Source organism: Papio anubis, chromosome 19 (assembly GCF_008728515.1).
Source record: "Papio anubis isolate 15944 chromosome 19, Panubis1.0, whole genome shotgun sequence".
Lineage (NCBI taxonomy): Eukaryota > Metazoa > Chordata > Mammalia > Primates > Cercopithecidae > Papio > Papio anubis.
Window position 1 is genome coordinate 51,941,679 of NC_044994.1, and position 21,412 is coordinate 51,963,090.

Sequence of the window (21,412 nt, forward strand, 5' to 3'; positions counted from 1 at the left end):
TGCCAGCATTTTCCCCACAATTGCCTCTTTCCTAATCGCCCCACAGTCCCATCCTCCCTGAATAAACCATGCCATGGCACACAATCCAGCTCACACTATTCTCTCCTTTTGTGCCTTGTCTCCATCACTACAGATTACCTATCTCCAAAAACATTTTAACATCCCCCCCATCGTACCAACAACTATCATCAGACAGGCACAAAAATAGATGACTTGTTGTTAAACTCAGTATAGTCTCAGCGCTGTGTCGATACAGGCCTCTGAAAGTAAGAATTAACTGCTTACTTCATTGTACATGCTTGCAGTATATCTATAGTATAATTTATGCGTGTTTATATACATTCATGCACTGCACATGTGTTTTCTGTTTATGCATATCATTTTCTTCTGAGCATTCTTAACATTTAAAAATTGGGGCCAGGTGTGGTGGCGCATGTCTGTAATCCCAGCACTTTGAGAGGCTGAGGTAGGCAGATCACTTGAGGTCAGGAGTTTGAGACCAGCCTGGCCAACATGGTGAAACCCCATCTCTACTAAAAATACAAAAATTAGCTGGGCTTGGTGGCAAGCGCCTGTAATCCTAGCTGATTGGGAGGCTGAGGCAGGAGAATTTCCTGAATCTGGGAGGCGGAGTTTGCAGTGAGCCGAGATTGTGCCACTGCATTCCAGCCTAGGCAACAGAGTAAGACTCCATCTCAAAAATAAATAAATAAATAAATTTAAAAAAAATAAAAATTGGGAGATTTCATATAAAAATCTGGGTTCCTGGCTCTGGTTTGAAACAGGAAGCACAAAAACCACAATTCCATCAGCAGCACAACCAACCAACTGGAGTTCTCAGTAGGGGCTGCCCCTTTACGTGGGGTGAGTGCTCTCTATTTGGTTCAGTTCCCTTGCTTCCGACTGCTCCTGCCCAGCTCCCTTCTACGTATCCATGCGACCTGCTCATCTCTGTAGAGGCTGAGGGGTTTTGTTTTTTAATTCTTTTCAGAGGCCTGTATCGACACAGCACTGAGACTATACCGAGTTTAACAACAAGTCATCTGTTCTCATGCCTGTCTGATAATAGTTGCTTGCATGTGTGCCAAAATATGGTCATACCACCCTATTATGGAGGCTGATGGGGAAGAGGCCTTTAGGCATCATCTACGTTGACCCACAGCAGACAGAGTTGTAAACAGCCACTTTGTATTGGGTTGGATTTGCGGCGTTTCCCCACTTGTGTGTGGCACACAGCATGTCTGCCCACACCGGGGGCTCGAGGGGATATCTTGCTGGCTCAAGGGCCGTGGTTATGTGAACTCTGGGGCAGCACCTGGGTGCAGACATCAGCATGTTCACCTCTGCTTTAGGCCTTGAACATCAGCTGGGGGGATGAGGGAGGAGACAGTGGGGACCTGGCGAGCATTTTTAAAAACTTGTGATAAAAAATACACAACCCAAAATTTGCCAACTTTTTTTTTTTTTTTTTGAGATGGAGTCTTGCTCTGTCACCCAGGCTGGAGTGCAGTGGTGCGATCTTATCTCATTGCAACCTCCGCCTCCCGGGTTCAAGCAATTCTCCTGCCTCAGCCTCCCAAGTAGCTGGGATTATAGGTGCCCACCACCACCCCTGACTAATTTTTTGTATTTTCAGTAGAGACGGGGTTTCACCATGTTGGCCATGCTGGTCTTGAACTCCTGACCTCAAGTGATCTGCCCACCTTAGCCTCCCCAAAGTGCTGGGATTACAGGCGTGAGCCACGGCTCCCAGCCCATCTTAACTATTTTTTAAATGTAGTGTTTAATAATGTTAAGTACATTCCCATTGTTGTGCAACAGATCTCTATAACTTTCTCATTTTGTAAAACGGAAACTCTAGACCACTGAATAACTCCCCATTTTCCACTCTGCTCAGCCCCTGGTAACCACTATTCTACTTTCTGTTTCTATGAATTTAATTATTTTAGATACCTTATATAATTAATGTGTCATTTTTTGACCAGCTTATTTCACTTAACCTAATATCCTTAAGATTCATCTATATTGTAGCCTATGTCAAAATTTCCATCTTTTTAAAGACTGAATAATATTCCATTGTTTGTGTATGTCACATTTTGTTTTTCCATCTTATCCATTTGGGTTGGACACTTGGGTTGTTTCAGCCTCTTGGCTATTGTGAAAAGTGCTGCTATGAAGATGGGTGTGCGAGCATCTCTTCAAGATCCTGCTTTTAATTCTTTGGGGTATATACCCAGGAGTGGAATTTCTGGATCTCATTCATAGATATAGTTATAGATATAGATATTTTTTGAGTTAGGGTTTCTGTTGCCTAGGCTGGCCTCGAACTCCTGAGCCCATGTGATCCTCCTGCTTAAGCCCCCTGATATGTTTAATTTTTTAAGGAATCTCCACACTCTTTTCCACAGTGACTGAACCATTTTACATTCACATCCACAGTGCACAGGGTTCCAATTTTTCCATATCCTTGCCAATATTTATTTTCTCGGGTTTTTTTTTTTTCCTTTTTTTTTTGTTTTTTTGAGATGGGGTCTTGCTCTGTCACACAGACTGGAAATGCACTGTTATGTTCATGGCTCACTGTGGCCTCGACCTCCTGGGCTTAAGCCATCTTTTACACCTCAGCCTCCTGAGTAGCTGGGACTATAGCCTGGCTAGTTTAAATTTTCTTTTAATTAGACAGGGTCTCCCTGTGTTTCCCAAGCTTGTATTTTTTCAAAAATAGTGGCCATCCTAATGGGTGTGGGGTGGTATCTCACTGTGGTTTTGGTTTGCAATGCTCTAATGATCAGTGATGTTGAGCATCTTTTAATATGGGTTTTGGCCATTTGTATATCTTCTTTGGAGAAATGTCTATTCAAGTCCTTTTCCCATCTTTTTAATCAGCTGCTTTTTTTGTTGAATATTGAAGTTCTTATATATCCTAGATATTAACCCTTTATCAGATATATGATTTACAATTATTTTCTTCCATCCTGTAGGTTGTTTTTGCCCTGTTGATTTTCGCTTTGAGACACAGAAATTTAAGTTTGATGTAGTCCCATTTATCTACTGCTTTTGCTGCCTATGCTTTTGGGGTCATATCCAAGAAATCATCACCAAATCCAATGCCATAAAGCTTTCCTCTATGTTTTCTTCTAGATTTTCATAGTTTTAGGGTCTTCCATTTCACTCTTTAATCCATTTTGAGTTAATTTTTGTAGATGGTGTAAGGTAAGGGTCCAACCTCATTCTTCTGCATGCAGAAGGACATTGTGTTTTAACCCATTTTAGATCATCAGCTCTGTGAGAGCTTGAATTGTGTCTTATTTATTAGCATATCCTCAGATTGTCCTGGATACATAGTAGGCTGCTTAGTAAATGCTTTTTATTAAGTGATTGCATTGAAGAGACTGAGAAGATTGCTATGCTATACTTGTCTCATAATTGTTCTTTTAAACGCACATAATAATTACTTTTTGACCATACCTAACGCCTAGTACTGACAGAGCAGTGAGTGACAAGATGGAATGACATTCAGACTCCAGCAAATGAAACAAAGAAACAGATACTTTAGACTTTCCATATTTAGATAAGTCTTTTTTAGTACACAGAATAATTAAGCCAAAGTTAAAAGCAGTCAGTGTTCCATCCAAACATGTCTCATACCCCTACTCTTTTTTTTTTTTTTTGAGACGGAGTCTCGCTCTGTTGCCCAGGCTGGAGCACAGTGGCTGGATCTCAGCTCACTGCAAGCTCCGCCTCCCAGGTTTACACCATTCTCCTGCCTCAGCCTCCCGAGTAGCTGGGACTACAGGTGCCCGCCACCTCGCCCGGCTAGTTTTTTGTATTTTTTTAGTAGAGACGGGGTTTCACCGTATTAGCCAGGATGGTCTCGATCTCCTGACCTCGTGATCCGCCCGTCTCGGCCTCCCAAAGTGCTGGGATTACAGGCTTGAGCCACCGCGCCCGGCCACCCCTACTCTTAATACTGGTTCCAGGTACATCTACAATGAGTTTGGAAAGGGTGCCAGATCTCTCCTTTTACTGAATATTTTACCTCCAGTAGCACATAAAAGAGGTCAGAGATATCTCACCTACATTTACATAGTCAGTACACTACAGAGATCATAGTATGTCAAGTGCCTTTGAAATGTGAGCCTTTGATGTACAAATGGCAGCACCTTATATATGGCAGTGGAGACCAGAAAGCAGCAGCCGCCCCCTTACCACCAAAGCTAAACAGATTCCAACCCACAGTAGTTTCCTGTATTGGTGCTCCAGTCTGATTCACCACGGACCTCGGAACTGGACTTTAATTAAGGGTGAGAGAAAGCCTAGTAGCTTTCTAGCTTCCCTACTAAGTCTCAATGGTGGGTACCACAAACACTGAAAGTTAAGAGAGAGAAGGAAATGGGTTTGGAATGTCCCCATTCAAAGGCCGGGTATGTTGCAAAAGCTTATTCATCCTCAATCACTCTCTGCTCCATCAAGGACCCTGGACAGCTCAAACCATGTTGTAAACCAGATGGCAGCACTGGAGTAGCAAGCTTGCAAGGCATTTATTAAGCAAGACAGCCAGTGGCTCCCCTGCTCCTACAGTTGGTTTTGTTCTAGTGATCTAGAGCCTGGAGTTGACTTCCTCCAGAGAAGCAAAGCAAGAGCATTCTCTTAGAGGAGGGTGGACAGCACCGTGCTAGGAAGCAGTTTATAAGGAGAGACGCCAGTCTGTTTAGAAGCAGCCAGAGGGTGCCTGAGTGAAGCATTTGCTGGAGAAAACTCCACCATGACCCAGAGTACCTCAGGCCAAGGGAATGAACGAAGAAAAACCAAATCCTGAACCATCTTATTCTCTGGACGGACTGAGATCCAGGCTTGTGTTTGAAGAGTTCAAGACATAAGTGGAGAGGAAACACACCGACCCTCTGTGAAGAACTCTGACCTTTTGTTCTTGCTGACTTTCCAACTGAAAATCCACCTGTGTCCTTCCTCTTTGGGCAAATTCTACCAGTCTCCCACGTCCAGATCAAACCTAAATGCCGCTGACCATTGCAGGCTACAGTGCTCACTCCCTACCAGCTCCCACAGCAGGAAGCATCTGTGCACTTACCTGGAGGGCATGTGGATACTGTTTTATTTATTTGCATTGGCTCTGTATGTCTGCTCTTCCCAATTAGGATGTCAAGAGGTCATTCATAACACCTAGCACACTGCTAAGCAATGATAGCCAGGGATAAGGCACTCAAAGGTTTAGAATCATTTGCTAACATTAATGTCATTTCCCTTACCAGTGTGGAGAAAAAAATCCATTGCTCTATCTATGGAGGTACTCAAAATATAAAATAACTTGGAACTATTTTTTTAAGTTCTCATTGTATATTTCCCGATGAAATGATAGGATGTTTGGAATTTTCACCCAATTAATAAGTGTGAATCTTCAGGAACAGCATACTGAATGAAAGAAGCTGAAAGTATACATTCACAAGAACATATATATATATATAAATTAAAAGATTCCAGTGATACAGGGTTCTAGAACAGGTGAGACCACAGTGAAAGAAAGCAGCTCAGTGTCTGCCTAGACTGGGTGTTGGGGAAGCGGACACGTGCACATGGACACAACGGAGATTTCTGGGGTGATACAAATGTTCTATATCTTGAAATATAGGATGGGAGTTAAATGGGTAAATACATTTGTCAAAACTTGAACTGTAATTTAAACGAGTACATTATCTATCTGTATGTTAATACAGTCGACTTGGAAAAACGTATAGCTAGGTATAAAAATAAATATAGGCATAAATATGCGAACAAATAAGGGAAGGTAGAAGGAAGACTGGGGAGTAGCAGGAAGAGGCTGGCTCTGAGTTGTTAGAATTGGGCGAGGAGCCCCGAGCAGGGGGGCTTCATAATACTGTTCCATTTTTGTATATGTTAAAATTTTTCCAGAAAAAAGTTTAAGATGGTTTTCATTTTTTTTTAACTTAAAATGATCTTTAGGAATCTTAACCAATCCCAGGACAATGACCTTTTTCTCCCAAATTGCTATCGGCTATGAGGGTTTCTCAGGCTTGAGGGGCTATTTCCCAAGGTCCTGTCATTGCATGGGTGTGTGGCAGCCCTATGGACACCTGCCTCGTTTCTCCTCGATGGAAGCTGGAGAACACTGTCCAGCCCCCAGCAAATGTGAGCTTTTGGAAGGCTTTTTCTGATGGTGATCACCCTCCTGTGCCCTCCTCTACACTCACCGGGTGGGCCCTGGCCCCCCGGCAGGCCAGGAGGTCCAGGAAGGTAGGCGTTTGAGGCTAGCACCTTGTCACCGGTGATATACTTGCCCAGGTCAGCTGCATTGTTGGGGAGCAGCGCAATCTGCAAGGAGAAGAGGAAGCCTCGGTCAGGAAGCAATGGCAGGGGAGAGCCTCAGCATTTGTCTTGGTGGTAGAAGCTGCAAAGCCTTTTCATGAGACATATGTATATACTTTTTACTAGAGCTAGTTAGAGCTCAGAGAAACCATAAAGAGCCTCTTTCTAAACCTAGAGGCCTTCTAGGGCAAACAACTTGCACGACGTTACTCAGCTAGTTAGTAGGTGAGCTTAGATAAGCTCCAGATGGCCTACATATCACTAGAACTCATTATTATCATAATTAATAGGATCTACTTATTTCATACTCTCATTTGTTAATTACCTATTTTATGTCTCAAACATTTATTGAACACCTACTATGTAAAGGTCCTGTGCTTGGTTCTATGGCTACAGTGGTGACCAAGACATGGTCCCTGCCCTTAAAGAACTCTCAGCCTTGGGAGTCGGGACCGAGAATGTGGCTGACGGTTCCCCTGCACACCTGGAGCTGACTTTCAGTATAACTGGGCAACAGTGACTGTGGTGGTTGTAAAACGTGTCCACAAATTCTTTGACACTTTGTGATCATGTGAGTCAATTCTCCTCAGTAAACTCCCTTTTATATATACAGCTGCCCCATTAGTTCTGTCCCTCTAGAGATCCCTACTACAATTCCCCTGTGACTGTCACTCAGAATTCAGTAGGGATGACTGTAAGAATCAAAATCTTGTGCAACCTGAAAGTCAGCTTTGTACAATTTCAAGTCAGGGCTCATGATTCAGTCACCACTGTGTTCCTGGGATACATTTAAAATGGTGCTGACATCATTGTGTCATAGCAATAGACCACCACAACCTGCAAGTGGGTACCTGTGGCCCTGGGGAGGAAGAGGAGTGAACCAGTGAATGAGGGAAATGGATCAGTCAATCTACTGCAACCATGAGGCAATGGGTCAACACTGGCAGCTGAAGCCTGATGCAATTTTATCATCTGCTTCCAACTGAGACACTGAAACATGGATCCCACCCTTGGGCGTTGGCATGAGGCAGACTTACCTTTAAATCTCAGCCCTGCCATGTTCTACCTGTGGAATCTTGGGTAAGCTACACAGCCTGGATTTCCTCATCTATAAAATGGGGATGGTAACGGCCACCTAGAAGCACTGCTGGAGGGTTAAAGTGATGTTGTGTTTAACGTGCCTGACTCAGTGTCCAGCCATTGTCATAGACCCGCAGAAATACTGTCTGGGGGCCTGGGCACTGTGGCTCATGCCTCTAATCCCAGCAGTTTGGGAGCCCAAGGCAGGCGGATCACTTGAGGTCGAGTTCGAGACCAGGCTGGCCAACATGGTGGAACCCTGTCTTGACTAAAAATACAAAAATTAGCTGGGTATGGTGGTACATGCCTGTAGTCCCAGCTACTCGGGAGGCTAAGGCAGGTGAATCGCTTGGATCCAGGGGGTGGAGGTTGCAATGGGCCAAGATCGCACCACTGCACTCCACTTCAGCCTGGGTGACAGAGGGAGACTGTGTCTCAAAAAAAAAAAAAAAAAAAAAAAAAAATGCTGTCTGAGGGCTGCTCCTGGCTTTTTTCCTAAGTAGCTGTGTGACTTTGGTAAGTCCCTTCATCCTTCATTTTCAAGTCTACAAAATGTGCGGCTTCAACACATGATCAAGTCTTCATATTTAAAATTTTGTAAACAGAACCTCAGGACGAGACCTGCACACAGATGGGCTCCAGAGATGCTCCCCTGTTCCCCACCTATTTCCCCCAGTCCTCTTTGCTTGGTTTGGCCTCTTGTAAAAGTTACGAGGTAAGGTGGCAAACGCTGACCTCAGTGTCCCGGCTGGGTGGCTGCATCCTGGCTCCCTTCAGCCCCTCTGTGCGGTAGCAGAATGAGTGCAGAGTGAAGGCACTGCTACTTTAGAGGTGGCTGTCCAGAATCTCTGGCCCCACTTTCTGCATAAACACAGCAGAACATGGGCTGTGGGATGCCAGGAGTTTGGGAGGAAGGTTGTAGCAATGTAAAAAGAGTCTGCATTTCCCCTGGATTCCAGTCAATGGAATTATACGTATCTTTTATCTCATACTAGCCTTTGTAAGAGACCTTCTGCCTCAAAGAGCCATTGGGATGAATCCGTGAGATGCCTCTTATAAAGCATTTTGTAAAGAGTGCTAATAAATAATATTTTTACTTGCTAAACATTTGTAGAGCTCTTTCTAGATGGATGGCACTGTTCTCAGTCCTTTGTGAATATTAACATTTGATTATCATAAAATCTTTAGGCAGTAGGTATTAATGTTGTCCTTTTTAAAAAGTAGAACTGAGTCACAGAGAGGTTAAGTAACTTACCCAGAGTCACACAGCCAGCAAATGGTGGGTCTAGAATTTAAACTTAGCCAATCTGCTTCCACAATCTGTGCTCCTAACCACTAAACCAAGCAGCAACCTACAGTCACTTTTTAAATTTTTTTTTCAAGACAGAGTCTCACTCTATCACCCAGGCTGGAGTGCAGAGGCGTGATCTCAGCTCACTGCAACCTCCGCCTCCCAGGTTCAAGTGATCCTCCTGCCTCAGCCTCCCGAGTACCTGAGATTACAGGCTCCTGCCACCACACCCAACTAATTCTTATATTTTTAGTAGAGATGGAGTTTCACCATGTTGGCCAGACTGGTCTCAAACTCCTGACCTCAAGTGATCTGCCCTCCTTGGCCTCCCAAAGTGCTGGGATTACAGGCATGAGCCCCTGCTCCGGGTCTACAGTCACTTTAACATGGATTCCCAATAATCCTGGGAAGACCCATTTTACCAGCAGCAGAGGAAACCACAAATTATTGAGAAGCCATATAACCGCCTGAGGCAAAGGTGGCGCTAGAGCGAGCAAGTGCAGCCATCACGCTGCAAATCTACTCACTTGAAATCTTAGGGGCCTCTATATTCTCAGGCCTGACTGTTGGCCCTACTCCATTCGGCCATTGTTTGCTGATTTAACACCGTTGGCACGGTTTCCCCACAAGACAGTAAGTGCCAGGCCTCTCTTTCTGGAGTCTCCCTTCCCAGGGGGACTCTCTGCAGCAATTTGACTCTCAAATCCGATAGCCCCTGCTGCCAGAACACAAGCAACTTAAAAAAAAAAAAAAAATGGAGAGGAGAGTTGGCTCTTAATTTTAAGTGCTCTTGTGGGACAGAGACCCATCTGAAAGGGAAATGACAGGCATCTCATCTATCCCCACACTGTCCCTTTCTCACCACATCACTTGTTTTCTTCCCACACCACAGAAGAAGTGGTGGAGGTGGAGGCACTGAGGTCTATACAGCATTTAAAAACATGTTTTTATTGCAAAATAAAGCAAAGAACCTGGAAACCTCACAACACAAATATATCACTTAGCAAACTGTTATAAAGCAAGCACCCCTTTAGGTGCAGCAAACCACCATGGTATAGATTTAACCTATGTAACAAACCCGCCCAGCCTGCACGTGCCCCAGAACTTAAAAATGAAAGTAAGCACCCTTTTAAAGAACTCCCGAATCAATCAACAGAACTTTGCCAGCCACCCCGGACCCCCTCCTTCCACGTGCCCCATCCCAATCAGTCTCCTCTCTTCCCCAACAAGTCACCACTTTCCTTTTAATCACTTCCTGTGTTTTTAAAAATAATGTATCACCCAACTGTGCACACCTAGACATTATGGCTTAGTGTTGCTCATTTGAAAAGCCATAGGTCTTTTAAGTTTCCTGTTGTCTGCAGACTGCCAGAACCCAGGGCATGTGACCTGTTGTGTTTCCCACGGTTGGAACGTTGCCGACTGGACATTCGTGGTGTGGTTCAACGTGTTTAAACAGCATTTTATGCTGTGGGGTTGGCCATAGTCTAGGACTGCTGGCATTTCCTTCTTGGCTAATGTTTATTTGGGCAGATGTCCTATGTTCTTTTGTGAACAAATGGCATTAGCAGCAGCAAGACGACATTAAAAACCAACTGACAGGCCGGGTGTGGAGGCTCATGCCTATAATCCCAGCACTTTGGGAGGCCAAGGTGGGTGGATCACAAGGTCAGGAATTCAAGACCATCCTGGCCAACATGGTGAAACCCTGTCTCTACTAAAAATACAAAAATTAGCCTGGTGTGGTGGTGGGCACCTGTAATCCCAGCTACCCAGGAGGCTGAGGCAAAGAATTGCTTGAACCCAGGAGGCAGAGGTTGCAGTGAGCCGAGATCACACCATTGCACTCCAGCCTGGGCGACAGAGCGAGACTCCATCTCAAAAGCAAAACAAAACAAAAACAACAACAACAAAAAACCAACTGACAATCCAAACACTGGCACCAGAGTAGAAGTGAGAGGACCTAGGTTTTAGGCCTGCCCTCTTGGACAGTTACTTCACCTCTCTGAGACCATCAGTATCTTTTCCACGGGGTCATGGTGCTAATTAAATGTGATTCTGGATATAACGCTTTCTAGGCTGTAGAATGCAAGACATTCTAATAGGAACCTTTAGAAATGAGTTGCTCCTCATAACATTCGATGAAAGTCTGCATTAGCTTGGGATTGCCACAGTGCATTTGCAGAAAGATTTTGCTATAAGGTAGAACGACTCTAGTCCAGCTCAATTGCATAAGAGTTACTGGAGTATTAAGATGACCTTGTGGATTTTTATATAGCTCTCCAGCAGGGTCTTTGAGGGTGACAAGTATTTCAATGCAAGTTTCTCCACTTCTTTAACATTTTTATTTTTATGCATCACAAAAAAACATGGCAGGGAGGTTAAGGGAAAACCACACATTGATTTAGCAACTGAATTTCTGAACAACTTGTGATATTTAGCCCCCTTGTTCCTAATCTTGGCTGGAAATAAATTCCCTAAGGCACACAGATTATTTCCAGAGAAGGAAATAATCTATTTATTTATTTCCAGGGAGGGTAGCTTTATGTCTACCTCCCTGGTACACCTGGAGATATTGATCAACTGCCTGCCCCAAGCGCTTCCGGCTTATGAAATGCAAACTTACTTCTTCCTGGAATCCTTCTCTGGGTTTGTTTAATACAACTAACATCAACCTAAGCTCAAACTGGGGATATCTGTATTGGATGTATTTATTTATGTCTCTGTGTTTATAGTGATAGACAAGGTTTTCTGCCTAGTCTTCCTATTAGGATCATAAGCTATTTAGGGTTAAATCTATGTTTTATTCATAATTATCCATCAGATATATACATGTTTCTGTTAAGCAGATCATGTCGTCAGTGTTGTTAAAAAAAGGCCTGCAAACCATTTCTCTTCTCAGCCTGTTGATTTACTGAACTGGTAGCTGTGGTTTTCATTACGGGCTTGCTGCATGTTTGTTGAACATGGGAAAGAGATACCACCTCAGGCTTACTCTCAAGCCCTTTAGAATCACTGGATGCCAAAGTTCAACAGGGCAGATACACCTCTCTGATGCGCTAAGAGCCTTGAGTGGAAGCAGTTAAACAAACCAAGAAGATTATGTTTCATCAGTGTAAGGGTGACTTCTGAGTCACCGACAAACTAGCAAATTAAGCCATCTTAGGTACAATAAATATTGTTTATCTGGGTCCAGGACAGTTGTTCAAGAAGTCAGATCGCCAGATCCATCCTGGGGCATTACTCACAGCAGAACGGTGTTACTAGAAATCTGTTATACTGTCAGGCATTCACACAGGCTTTTACAAAGTGCATTGGCCCTCATCTTTGATGACATGAAGTTCCCACAGGGCTGCTTTTCTAGGTGCAGGGAGCTTATAAAGGGCACAGGCTATAATTTTTAAAAGTGAAAAAGAAAGCTACTGCAGAAATTCCTTACCAGCTTATGGCAGTTTATAGAGACAATATTCTCCATAAATAATATACAGATCTTAGATTAAACAGAATCACGTAGGTCTTTCCCAGGACACGTCTGGAAATTTGTTTTTTGAGTTGGAGTTTCGCTCTTGTTACCCAGGCTGGAGTGCAATGGAGTGGTCTCAGCTCACTGCAACCTCCGCCTCCCAGGTTCAAGAAATTCTGCCTCAGCCTCCCAAGCAGCTGGAATTACAGGTGCCCACCACCATGCCCAGCTAATTTTTGTATTTTTTAGTAGAGATGGGGTTTAACCATGTTAGCTAACCATGTTAGCTTGAACTCCTGACCTCAGGTGATCCACCTGCCTCAGCCTCCCAAAGTGCTGGGATTACAAGCGTGAGTCACTGCACCCGGCCGGAAATTTATTTTATGAGAAGTTGCAATAGCCATAGCTCACCCTCTCTATGGCTTTGCCACATGTCCCTTACCTAGTGTCGATTTTAATAATCGCCTCTGCAATCCCTTGCCATCATTGTGTCCTGTTGCCCCTTGGATGGCTCTGAGGGTGGGCAAAGCATCCCAAATCCATCCAAACCTCACTGGCATCAACTGTGTGAATGCTCAATGTGGATAATAATTTATTTTCTTATCATTTGTAAATATCCTTCCACCTGTCCTTGGACAAGCCCTCCTTCCATCACGCATCATCGTTCCCACCCCAGCGGCACGTACCTTTTGCTTCAGCTGCAGCACAGTCTGCTTCATCTGGTAGAACTCCTTGCACGTGGCACAGCAAGTTCCAGCTTTCACCGCGTTCTCAGACCTCTCATGGCCTGAGAAAGGAGATGGGCTCAGTCCTGTCTGGGAGGCTGGATGCAAGCCAGACTCAGACAGCATCGGGAAGGGTGGTCCCAGGGACAGAGCGGCTGACAGCGGGACACGTGAGGGCTCAGCTGTGGGTGATTTTACAGCTCTCAGGTCCTGCCAGCATGCTCCAGGGTCAGGGAAGAGTGGGGGACAAAGAGAGAGGGTTGCTGCTAGAAGTTGAGCTCAGCTGTTCCTATTTAGACATGCCAGGAAGACCCTGATCTTCCTTTCATGTGTGAAAATGCGTACCACGGCCCTTTTATCAGTGCGTTTCCAGAAGGCAGGCTCTATAAATCTGACATGATTTATACTCCTCTGAAAGGGCTAATGTTCACACACTATAAATATTCCCCAAGCTCAGGCACTGGGCCTTAAAGTTGCCTTTATCACCTCTGCTAATCCAGTTCTTCAAAGGGAGCACAGCAGTGGGCTGGGAGCTGACCTCACTGATGCTTGAGGCCAGGATAGGAAATGCCCCAGACACTTCGCCACCCCATCTGGGGCCACTCGCAACAGCAACAGAAAGGCAGTCGGGCCCATCCACTGCAAAGGGTCCCAAACCCCAGCTGTAGAACATTAGGTGCTCCATGGGCTTTTTGTAAAAACATTCTTTGCTAAAGGAAAACTGGGTGAAGTAAATGGTGATCTGGCCAAGAATACAGACAGCTCTCTTCCTCCTGGCACTGGAATGGGCTACTTAAGCCTGCATGCTGGGAAGACCAGACACCTGGGTCACCTTGCTGCTGAGGACCTTGCACAGACTGCCAAGGTGTGAGCCAAAGGTGGCAGCAGTGTGGGCTGAAAGTGCTAGGTTGAGGGTGTTTTGTTCGGGCAGGCAGGACAGTCTGACACCCAGGGAAGCATAAACTCTCCTCGCTTAACAGCCCTTTGGCGTTGGGCCAGGTGTGCTGTTTGTGTGACATAATAACCACGACTACCTAGAACGCAGACTGGGGAAGTCGGTAACGCGTGACCATCTCTTGTGCTTCCTGGCCCGTATCATTTGCTTCTTCCTGTTCCTCTCTTCTGCAAAGCCCTCTGTTCCATCTCCACTTGTTGAATCCCACCAAGACGCAGATCAAATGTTCCATGAAGCCTGCTCTCAACCCACAGAAGTCTGAAAATCAGGCAGCATTTACTGTGTGTCCCTTCCACTCACAGGCTGGTCTTCTAGGCTTCCCTGGAGAGCGGTTCTTAGGGCACATGCCAGTGTGTAAGCTGCCTAAGAACCAGGCTCACTTCTTGGTATCTCACATAATGGATGCTCACAAAATGTTTGGGAAATGGATTGTTACAGGTTGAATTGTGTCCTGTTTGCCAATTCACGGGAAGTCCTGATTCCCAGTGCTTTAGAATGTGACTTTATTTGGAAACAGGATCATTTCAGATATAATTAGTTAAGATGAAGTTATACTGGAGTAGGGTGGGATCCTAGTCCAATATGATTGGTGTCTTTATACAAAGGGGAAACTTGTACACAGGAAGAATGCTGTGTGAAGACAAAGGCAGAGGTGAGAGGCAGTGGAAGCCAAGGAACACCAAAAATTGCCTGCCAATGACCAGGTGCTAGGGAAAGGCATGGAATGGATTGTCCTGCCCAGCTGTTAGAAGAAACCAACGCTGCTGACACCTTGGACTTCTAACCTCAGACCAGAGGCAAATTTCTGTTTAAGCCACTTAATTTGTGGCGTTTTCCTATGGCAACCCTAGGAAATGGACACTTGAATGGATGGAGAGATGGGCATGAGGGCAGCCCACATGTAGGTGAAACTTCCTTACACAACCCGGCTGCCCAGTCCTCTCCCTGGTGACATATGCAGTGACCAAGGCTTCTGCCCTTTGGGAGGTGAGCAGGCCCAGAGGCAATCTGGCAGCTGAGGTCTCAGACTGTGCACCCTCAGCACACAACAGCAGGCAGTTTCAGAGCTTACCTGCTGCACTGCCATCCCTGCACCACGGGAGACCTGGTATTGGCAGCACCCAAGCTAAGCACACATTTCTCAAGCCAGCAGGTTGACACAAATGATGTCACGCTGTGTAGTTGAGTTGCCACAAGTAACAGTGTGATTATTGAATATGCAGTATCAACCTAGCTCTTCAGGCAGGTTTTGAATGTGTAATTGGAGAAAAACACTTGAATCTCTGCAAAAGTGGCAGTTTTAAAAAATCCACTTTATGTGTAACCAACATAACAGGGCCATCCTTTTAATGCCTGCTTTCTAGGCGAATTCCCATAGCTTCCTCACCTGTACTCCCTTCAGTTGGCAAACTGGAGGGATGGTTTTGACTCACTGCAGCTGTGTGACAATGAGCTGAGCAGTAAGGGGGAACAGGGAAGGTCTTGTATCAGAGATGGTAGAGTGAACTGATTACCAGTACAAACTTGAGTCCCATTGTTCTGGATGCAGGTACCATCTCTGTCACTGAATAGGCTCAGCGACCTTGGGCAGGTTACTTGGCCTCCACAAACCCCACTTGCCTCGACCATAGCCCTGGAATTACAATTCCTGCCACATGTGGCTGCTGTGATGACTGGGCAAGGTAATGCATGGAAAACCCTCAGCACAAAGCTTGGTTGCAGGTAGATGGGAGGGGATGTCTAGCAGTTTTCAGGCTCACCAAACCCTTTAAATTTCCTTCGCATGATAATCCCAGAACCCTACAATAACAGTATTAACATGAATAGCAAAATGAGGGAACTGAGGTCTGGCGACTTCCTGAAGAGCATCTAGCAAGTATCTGAGGTGGGTTTAGAATGGAGTTGTCCTGAAATTAAGTCCAATGCCTTTTCCACAAATCAGAGAGTCTCCTTTGGGTTTTTTATCCCTGTTCAATGTACCAATTTATAATCCTATGGAGCTTGAATACTCCTGACAACCAGAACTATTTAGCTCAATCTCCAACAGAGTAAGGCAGGCAGGTTTCCACGCAATAATATACTTAGTTGTAAAGGGCGAACACCTTAACTTTGGTTGTGCTGACTGCAGGAAACGGTGGGCTCTTGCATGAAAAGATGACGCAGGCTCCAGGTTTATTATGTTAATACCTAAGGACAGATAAATGACATCCATCTTTCCCAACCAGTCTTTCAGCCATTCCGTCTCATCTACTGGTCAATGTATACAATACCATCATCAATCTAGTCTGTCCATCAATCCATCCATCCATCCATTCATCCATCCATCCATCCCTCCATCCACCCATCCTTCCTTCCTTCCATCCATCTTCCCATCCATTCCATCTTCTTAACCACTTATCTATCCATCTGTCCATCCATCCATCCATCCATCCATCCAACCATCCATCCATCCATTCATCCTTCCATCCTTCCATCCGTCTTCCCATCCATTCCATCTTCCTAACCACTTATCCATCTATCCTCCCATCTTTCCATCCATCCATCCATCCATCCATCCATCTTCCCATCCATTCCGTCTTCTTAACCACGTATCCATCCATCCGTCCATCCATCCAACCTTCCCTTCCTTCCATCCATCTATGGAGCATCTGCTATTAGCCAGGTCCTGTGTCAGGCACTGAGAATGTAAAATAAGTGAGGATATCCATTTAACAATTTTTCAGTTCATCTTTATGAATCTAGCCCTGTCGGCAGAGCTGGGCCACCATGAACAAAGTTAAAAGCTCATGTTTCTGTCCACTTCTACTTTTACATACTCAGTTAAATTTTCCAAGTGTTAACGTGATTAAGCAATTGGACAGCTTCACGATAAGATAAACCTCTTTACCAGATTCTAGACTATTTCATTTAGATCATGGAATGTTAGAACATATCTTTTTTTTTTTTTTTTTTTTTTTTTTTTTGAGACGGAGTCTTGCTCTGTCACCCAGGCTGGAGTGCAGTGGCCGGATCTCAGCTCACTGCAAGCTCCTCCTCTCGGGTTCACGCCATTCTCCTGCCTCAGCCTCCCAAGTAGCTGGGACTACAGGCACCCACCACTTCGCCCGGCTAGTTTTTTGTATTTTTTTTAGTAGAGACGGGGTTTCACCGTATTAGCCAGGATGGTCTCGATCTCCTGACCTCATGATCCGCCCGTCTCGGCCTCCCAAAGTGCTGGGATTACAGGCTTGAGCCACCGCGCCCGGCCGAACATATCTTTTGTTTAATCTCTTTTGTAGAAAAGGAGAGTGAGAGCCAGAGAGAGAAAGTAACTTGCCTTAGGTCTTTCAGATTTGCTGTGTGTAGAGACCACAAACTCAACTGGGTCCCAAGTGGCTGTTCTGGAGGGGTGGGTGCATGCAGTGAGCCTGCTATTGGGAATTCTGTTGAGGACACCTGAGAGCTATCTGCTGGCCAGGCTCCAGGGCAGAAGCTCTGCTGAGTGACCTGTTACATGAAAATTCCTGGGCTGTTTTCTGTTCTGTTGTGGAATTATCAGAACACAGAGAACCAAGATTAACATTATCCAGAAGACTTGAAGCTCCTCTGACACAGAAGTACACAGCATGGTAATAAGGAGTGTAGGCGCTGGTGCAGCTGCTGCTACCTAGTACCTTTTAAATTGGACAAGTCATGGTTTCTGTGAATGCCCGTTCTTTGAACGGTAAAAAGGTAACAGCACCTATCACTTGGAGCTGCTACGAGGAGCCAGTGATAAGATACATAGGTTCCCAGAACAGTGCCCAGCTTATGGTAAGAGCTCTATTCATAGCACTCATTGTTATGCTATTTATTGTTGGTATTACTATGATTCAGTTCTCTACAAAATTAGACATGTGGGGTTGGGACTTTATATCACCCTTTCAATAGAGCTCTCGAGGGTTTAAAGATAAACAAGGACTCATACCTTTTGTATATGTAGACCTGGAACATAAAACCTACTCTGATTTGGGGTTCACATCCACCTTGCAATTTGTCTACAAAGTCAACATGGAGCTATAAATAATCTCACATATGCTACATTAACAGTTTATTTAGAAATTGGGGTAGCTATCGCTGCATGTTTTCAATCCTCTCAACTAATGCTGTGGTCACACCTCTGGGAAAAGCCTGGGGTGGTATCGCTTAACACTTTTTCTTCAACTTGTTCAGATTTTAAAGGTGCAATATTATTGATTAGCCACATGGGGGCAAGAACCTCTAATTTTTCCTGAAGTTGACCAGGACGTCTATCCTAAGCATTAGAAATTGTAACGCCTTAGATATCTTAGAAAAACCAAACAGTGTTCCTGAAATATTTTATATGGGCAGTGCCAGAAATGAACAAAGCATGTTTGTGTTTAAAAGTTGATTGTGCAGATTTGTGCTCTGGCTGTAATGCTCAACCCCGGAGGCACATTACAATCACCTGGGGGGCTTTTAAAATATGAATTCTGCTGCACACCACCGGTCTGGGGACCGCAAGGCAACAGTATCAGCATTTTTTAAAAAAGCTCCCCAGGTAATTGCAAGGTTGAGAACCGCTGATCTATGGATTAGTGGAGCTTGAAAGTAATATGAAACACCTGGCCATCTGACACTGCCCTGTAATAAGTGATGCCAGGGGTCATGGTCACGTTATCAGAAAATAAACAAAAGTTGAAAAATAAAGACTGGCAAGCTAATTACTATGGAGCCAACATTTCCTTAATTTGTCTCCCTATTGAGGCTACAGACTCCCTGGGGTGACTAAACTGGCTCCGGCTACATATTTTCAAAGAGAAAATCAAAGTGACTGAATGTCCATTAGCCAGACGGCTTGTCTCAGAGAGCCCAGAGCCAGTGGATTGCAACCTCTCAAGCCTCAGAGGCAGTCCTGAGGCCAGCCTCCCTTCTCTCCCCCTGGATTCTTAACAACCAGCTGAGGTTGTGTTTGATTTCAAATTCCTCCGATTGTAACAATACAGGCATTAGATAATGCAAAGTTAAAAAGGAAAACCCAGGAGGAAGAGATGATTTCAGATCACATGTGGTTATACTCAATAATCACTCTCAATTCACAAAAAACGACCATAATGAAATAGTGAGCTTACTAATTAGTCCAAAACAGATGAAAATGCTTCCTGGCTTCTGAGGTTCTGGAATGTGGGGCTCTTTAGGCCTCTGACATTTCTTATTGCTGAACTGAACGCTTGGATGTTTAATAATTCATCTTTCAGATATTTTGAGGAAAGTCCTCTGCTTAGAAGTTGTTGAGGCTGGGCATGTTTCTAAATCTCAGTACTTAGAGAACTAAGAAATGTAGGCCTGGACCAGGTGCTGTGGCTCACGCCTGTAATCCCAGCACATTGGGAGGTCGAGGCAGGCGGATTGCCTGAGATCGGGAGTTTGAGATCAGCCTGGCCAAGATGGTGAAACCCCGTCTCTACTACAAATACAAAAATTAGCCAGGCGTGGTGACGCACGTCTGTAATCCTAGCTACTTGGGAGGCTGAGGGATGAGAATCGCTTGAACCTGGGAGGCAGAGGTTGCAGTTCGCAGAGATTGAGCCACTGCACTCCAGCCTGAGCAACAGAGGGAGACTCTGTCTCAAATAAATAAATAAATAAATAAATAAATAAATAAATAAATAAAATTAAATAAAAAATTGAGGCCTGCACATGGAATCACAGGGCTTGCATCACTTACGCTAAATCACACCAAATTTTGAAAAATATTTGAAAGGGTGAAAAGGTCTTCAAAGCTCATATAGTTTAACCTTCTCATTTACAGATAAGGAAACTGAGGCCCAGAGACCTGCTCATTATTGCTCAGTTAATACTGAACCAACTTTGGTTCTGTATTACTTCAAACTCCCAAGCCTAGGAACTTTCCACTGTATCACGGCCATTAAAGAAATGATCCCCTTCCCCATCACCACTGGCCCTTGCTAGGCCACACTGCTGAAGAGTGGAGGCTTTTTTTTTTTTTTTTTTTTTTCCTGCCAGAACCATCAAAGCCAGCCCCCACCTTCCCAGCAGTCCAATCTCTCGAATTATGACTTTAATGTTCAGAGCATACAATGGCCTGTCCTTTCTCATAATTTTAATGACGTGTATGAATTGCTTGCCTCTACCCTTCTCTCTACCCTTGAGTTTCTACCCTCAAATATTCCTGGTTACTGGTGTTTGAATTTTGTTTGACTAAAATATAAAATCAAATGCTAGTCCTTTGTGCATAGTTGATAAATTCAGTGGAGACAAATTACTGAAAATCCTGAGCGATTCTTTTAGAAGGGTCCTGCTGGGGAGCATCCTTAGTGGAGTCATATCAGGTTTCCCTTTTAAAGACTATTTGCAATTGCTACATTTGGGGAAGGATGTTGACGGAAAAGAAAGAGGAGAGGATTCCCAGACAAGTGTAATCTTTTTTTTTTTTTTTTTTTTTTTTTTTTTTGAGACAGAGTTTTGCTCTTGTTGTCCAGGCCAAGTGCAATGGTGTGATCTTGGCTCACTGCAACCTCCGCCTCCCAGGTTCAAGGGATTCTCCTGCCTTAGCTTCCCGAGTAGCTAGGATTACAGGTGCCTGCCACCACGCCCAGCTAATTTTTTGTATTTTTAGTAGAGATGGGGTTTCACCATGTTGGCCAGGCTGGTCTTGAACTCCTGACCTCCAGTGTTCCGCCTGCCTCAGCCTCCCAAAGTGCTGGGATTATAGGCCTGAGCCACTGTCCCCAGCCAAGTGTCATCTTTTGCAATGCGTTTTGTGTTACAGTAAGACTCAATGATACAACCAGCAGAATGCTCTTGATTAAACAGGATATCCCTCATTATAGCCACCTGTAACTGTCTCTCAATATGGCAGAATGGAAGGTACTATCCTACTTCTATTCTTCAGATGCCATGTAGTCTACAGAAAATCACTTCTCTCTGAACTCTGGCTGCTTCATCTGCTGATATCAACATTCTTGCCTGAAAGTTGACCAGATGGCTTATCATGGCCCCAGAGCTAAGATCTTTGATGCTAAGTTGATATTTTCTAAACTGTTTTTCAGGATACCATCACTTGTGATGTGTTCGTGGGTTTCTTAATAATTTTGGGTGTGATTTGTTCTAGGAACTCCCAAGGAAGGTCCAGACCTAGCCAACAGAGCTCCAGCCACCTTCCCTTCCTGAGGGAAGTAGAGAAGAGCTAAGCCCTAGGCTTAGGGAAGAGGACAGCAGCTTCCTGGGCTACAAGTAGTGGATACAGGAGCTGGTGACTGTGTGGCACCAGCCTCAAGACCTCTAAGTGGCTGAGGGCTTTCTCCCCTGGGAACTGGTTCTGCCAGCCATTGTCAATGGAGTCCGTTTTGCTTCAAAGTTCACCCTGACTAGAAAGGCCCTTGGCATTTAGGCTAAAATCCTACATTTTCGTGGCTAGGCTGGCACTGACAACTTGGCAGAGGGACCAGAGTTGCTTCACATATGCATGTAGTGGTATTTTGATGATCAAGGCATTGCCTGAAGCATTGATATTAGTTTAGGGGCTCTCTTTCTCCTTTCTCTTTCTTCTTCTC

The 21,412-nt window shown here is 44.7% G+C and overlaps 1 protein-coding gene across 2 annotated transcripts in view; it reads right to left on the reverse strand.

Annotated features, from left to right (window-relative positions):
* Nucleotides 1-21,412, reverse strand: part of CCBE1 (collagen and calcium binding EGF domains 1) — a 286,745-nt gene that overhangs the window by 35,641 nt on the left and 229,692 nt on the right. For both annotated transcript variants that reach the window (XM_021930180.2, XM_021930181.2), the window contains exons 7-8: nucleotides 12,863-12,963; nucleotides 6,228-6,348 (exon numbers count right to left, since the gene is read on the reverse strand). In XM_021930180.2, coding sequence (XP_021785872.1) covers nucleotides 6,228-6,348; nucleotides 12,863-12,963 — 222 coding nt within the window. The remainder of the gene's footprint in view (nucleotides 1-6,227; nucleotides 6,349-12,862; nucleotides 12,964-21,412) is intronic.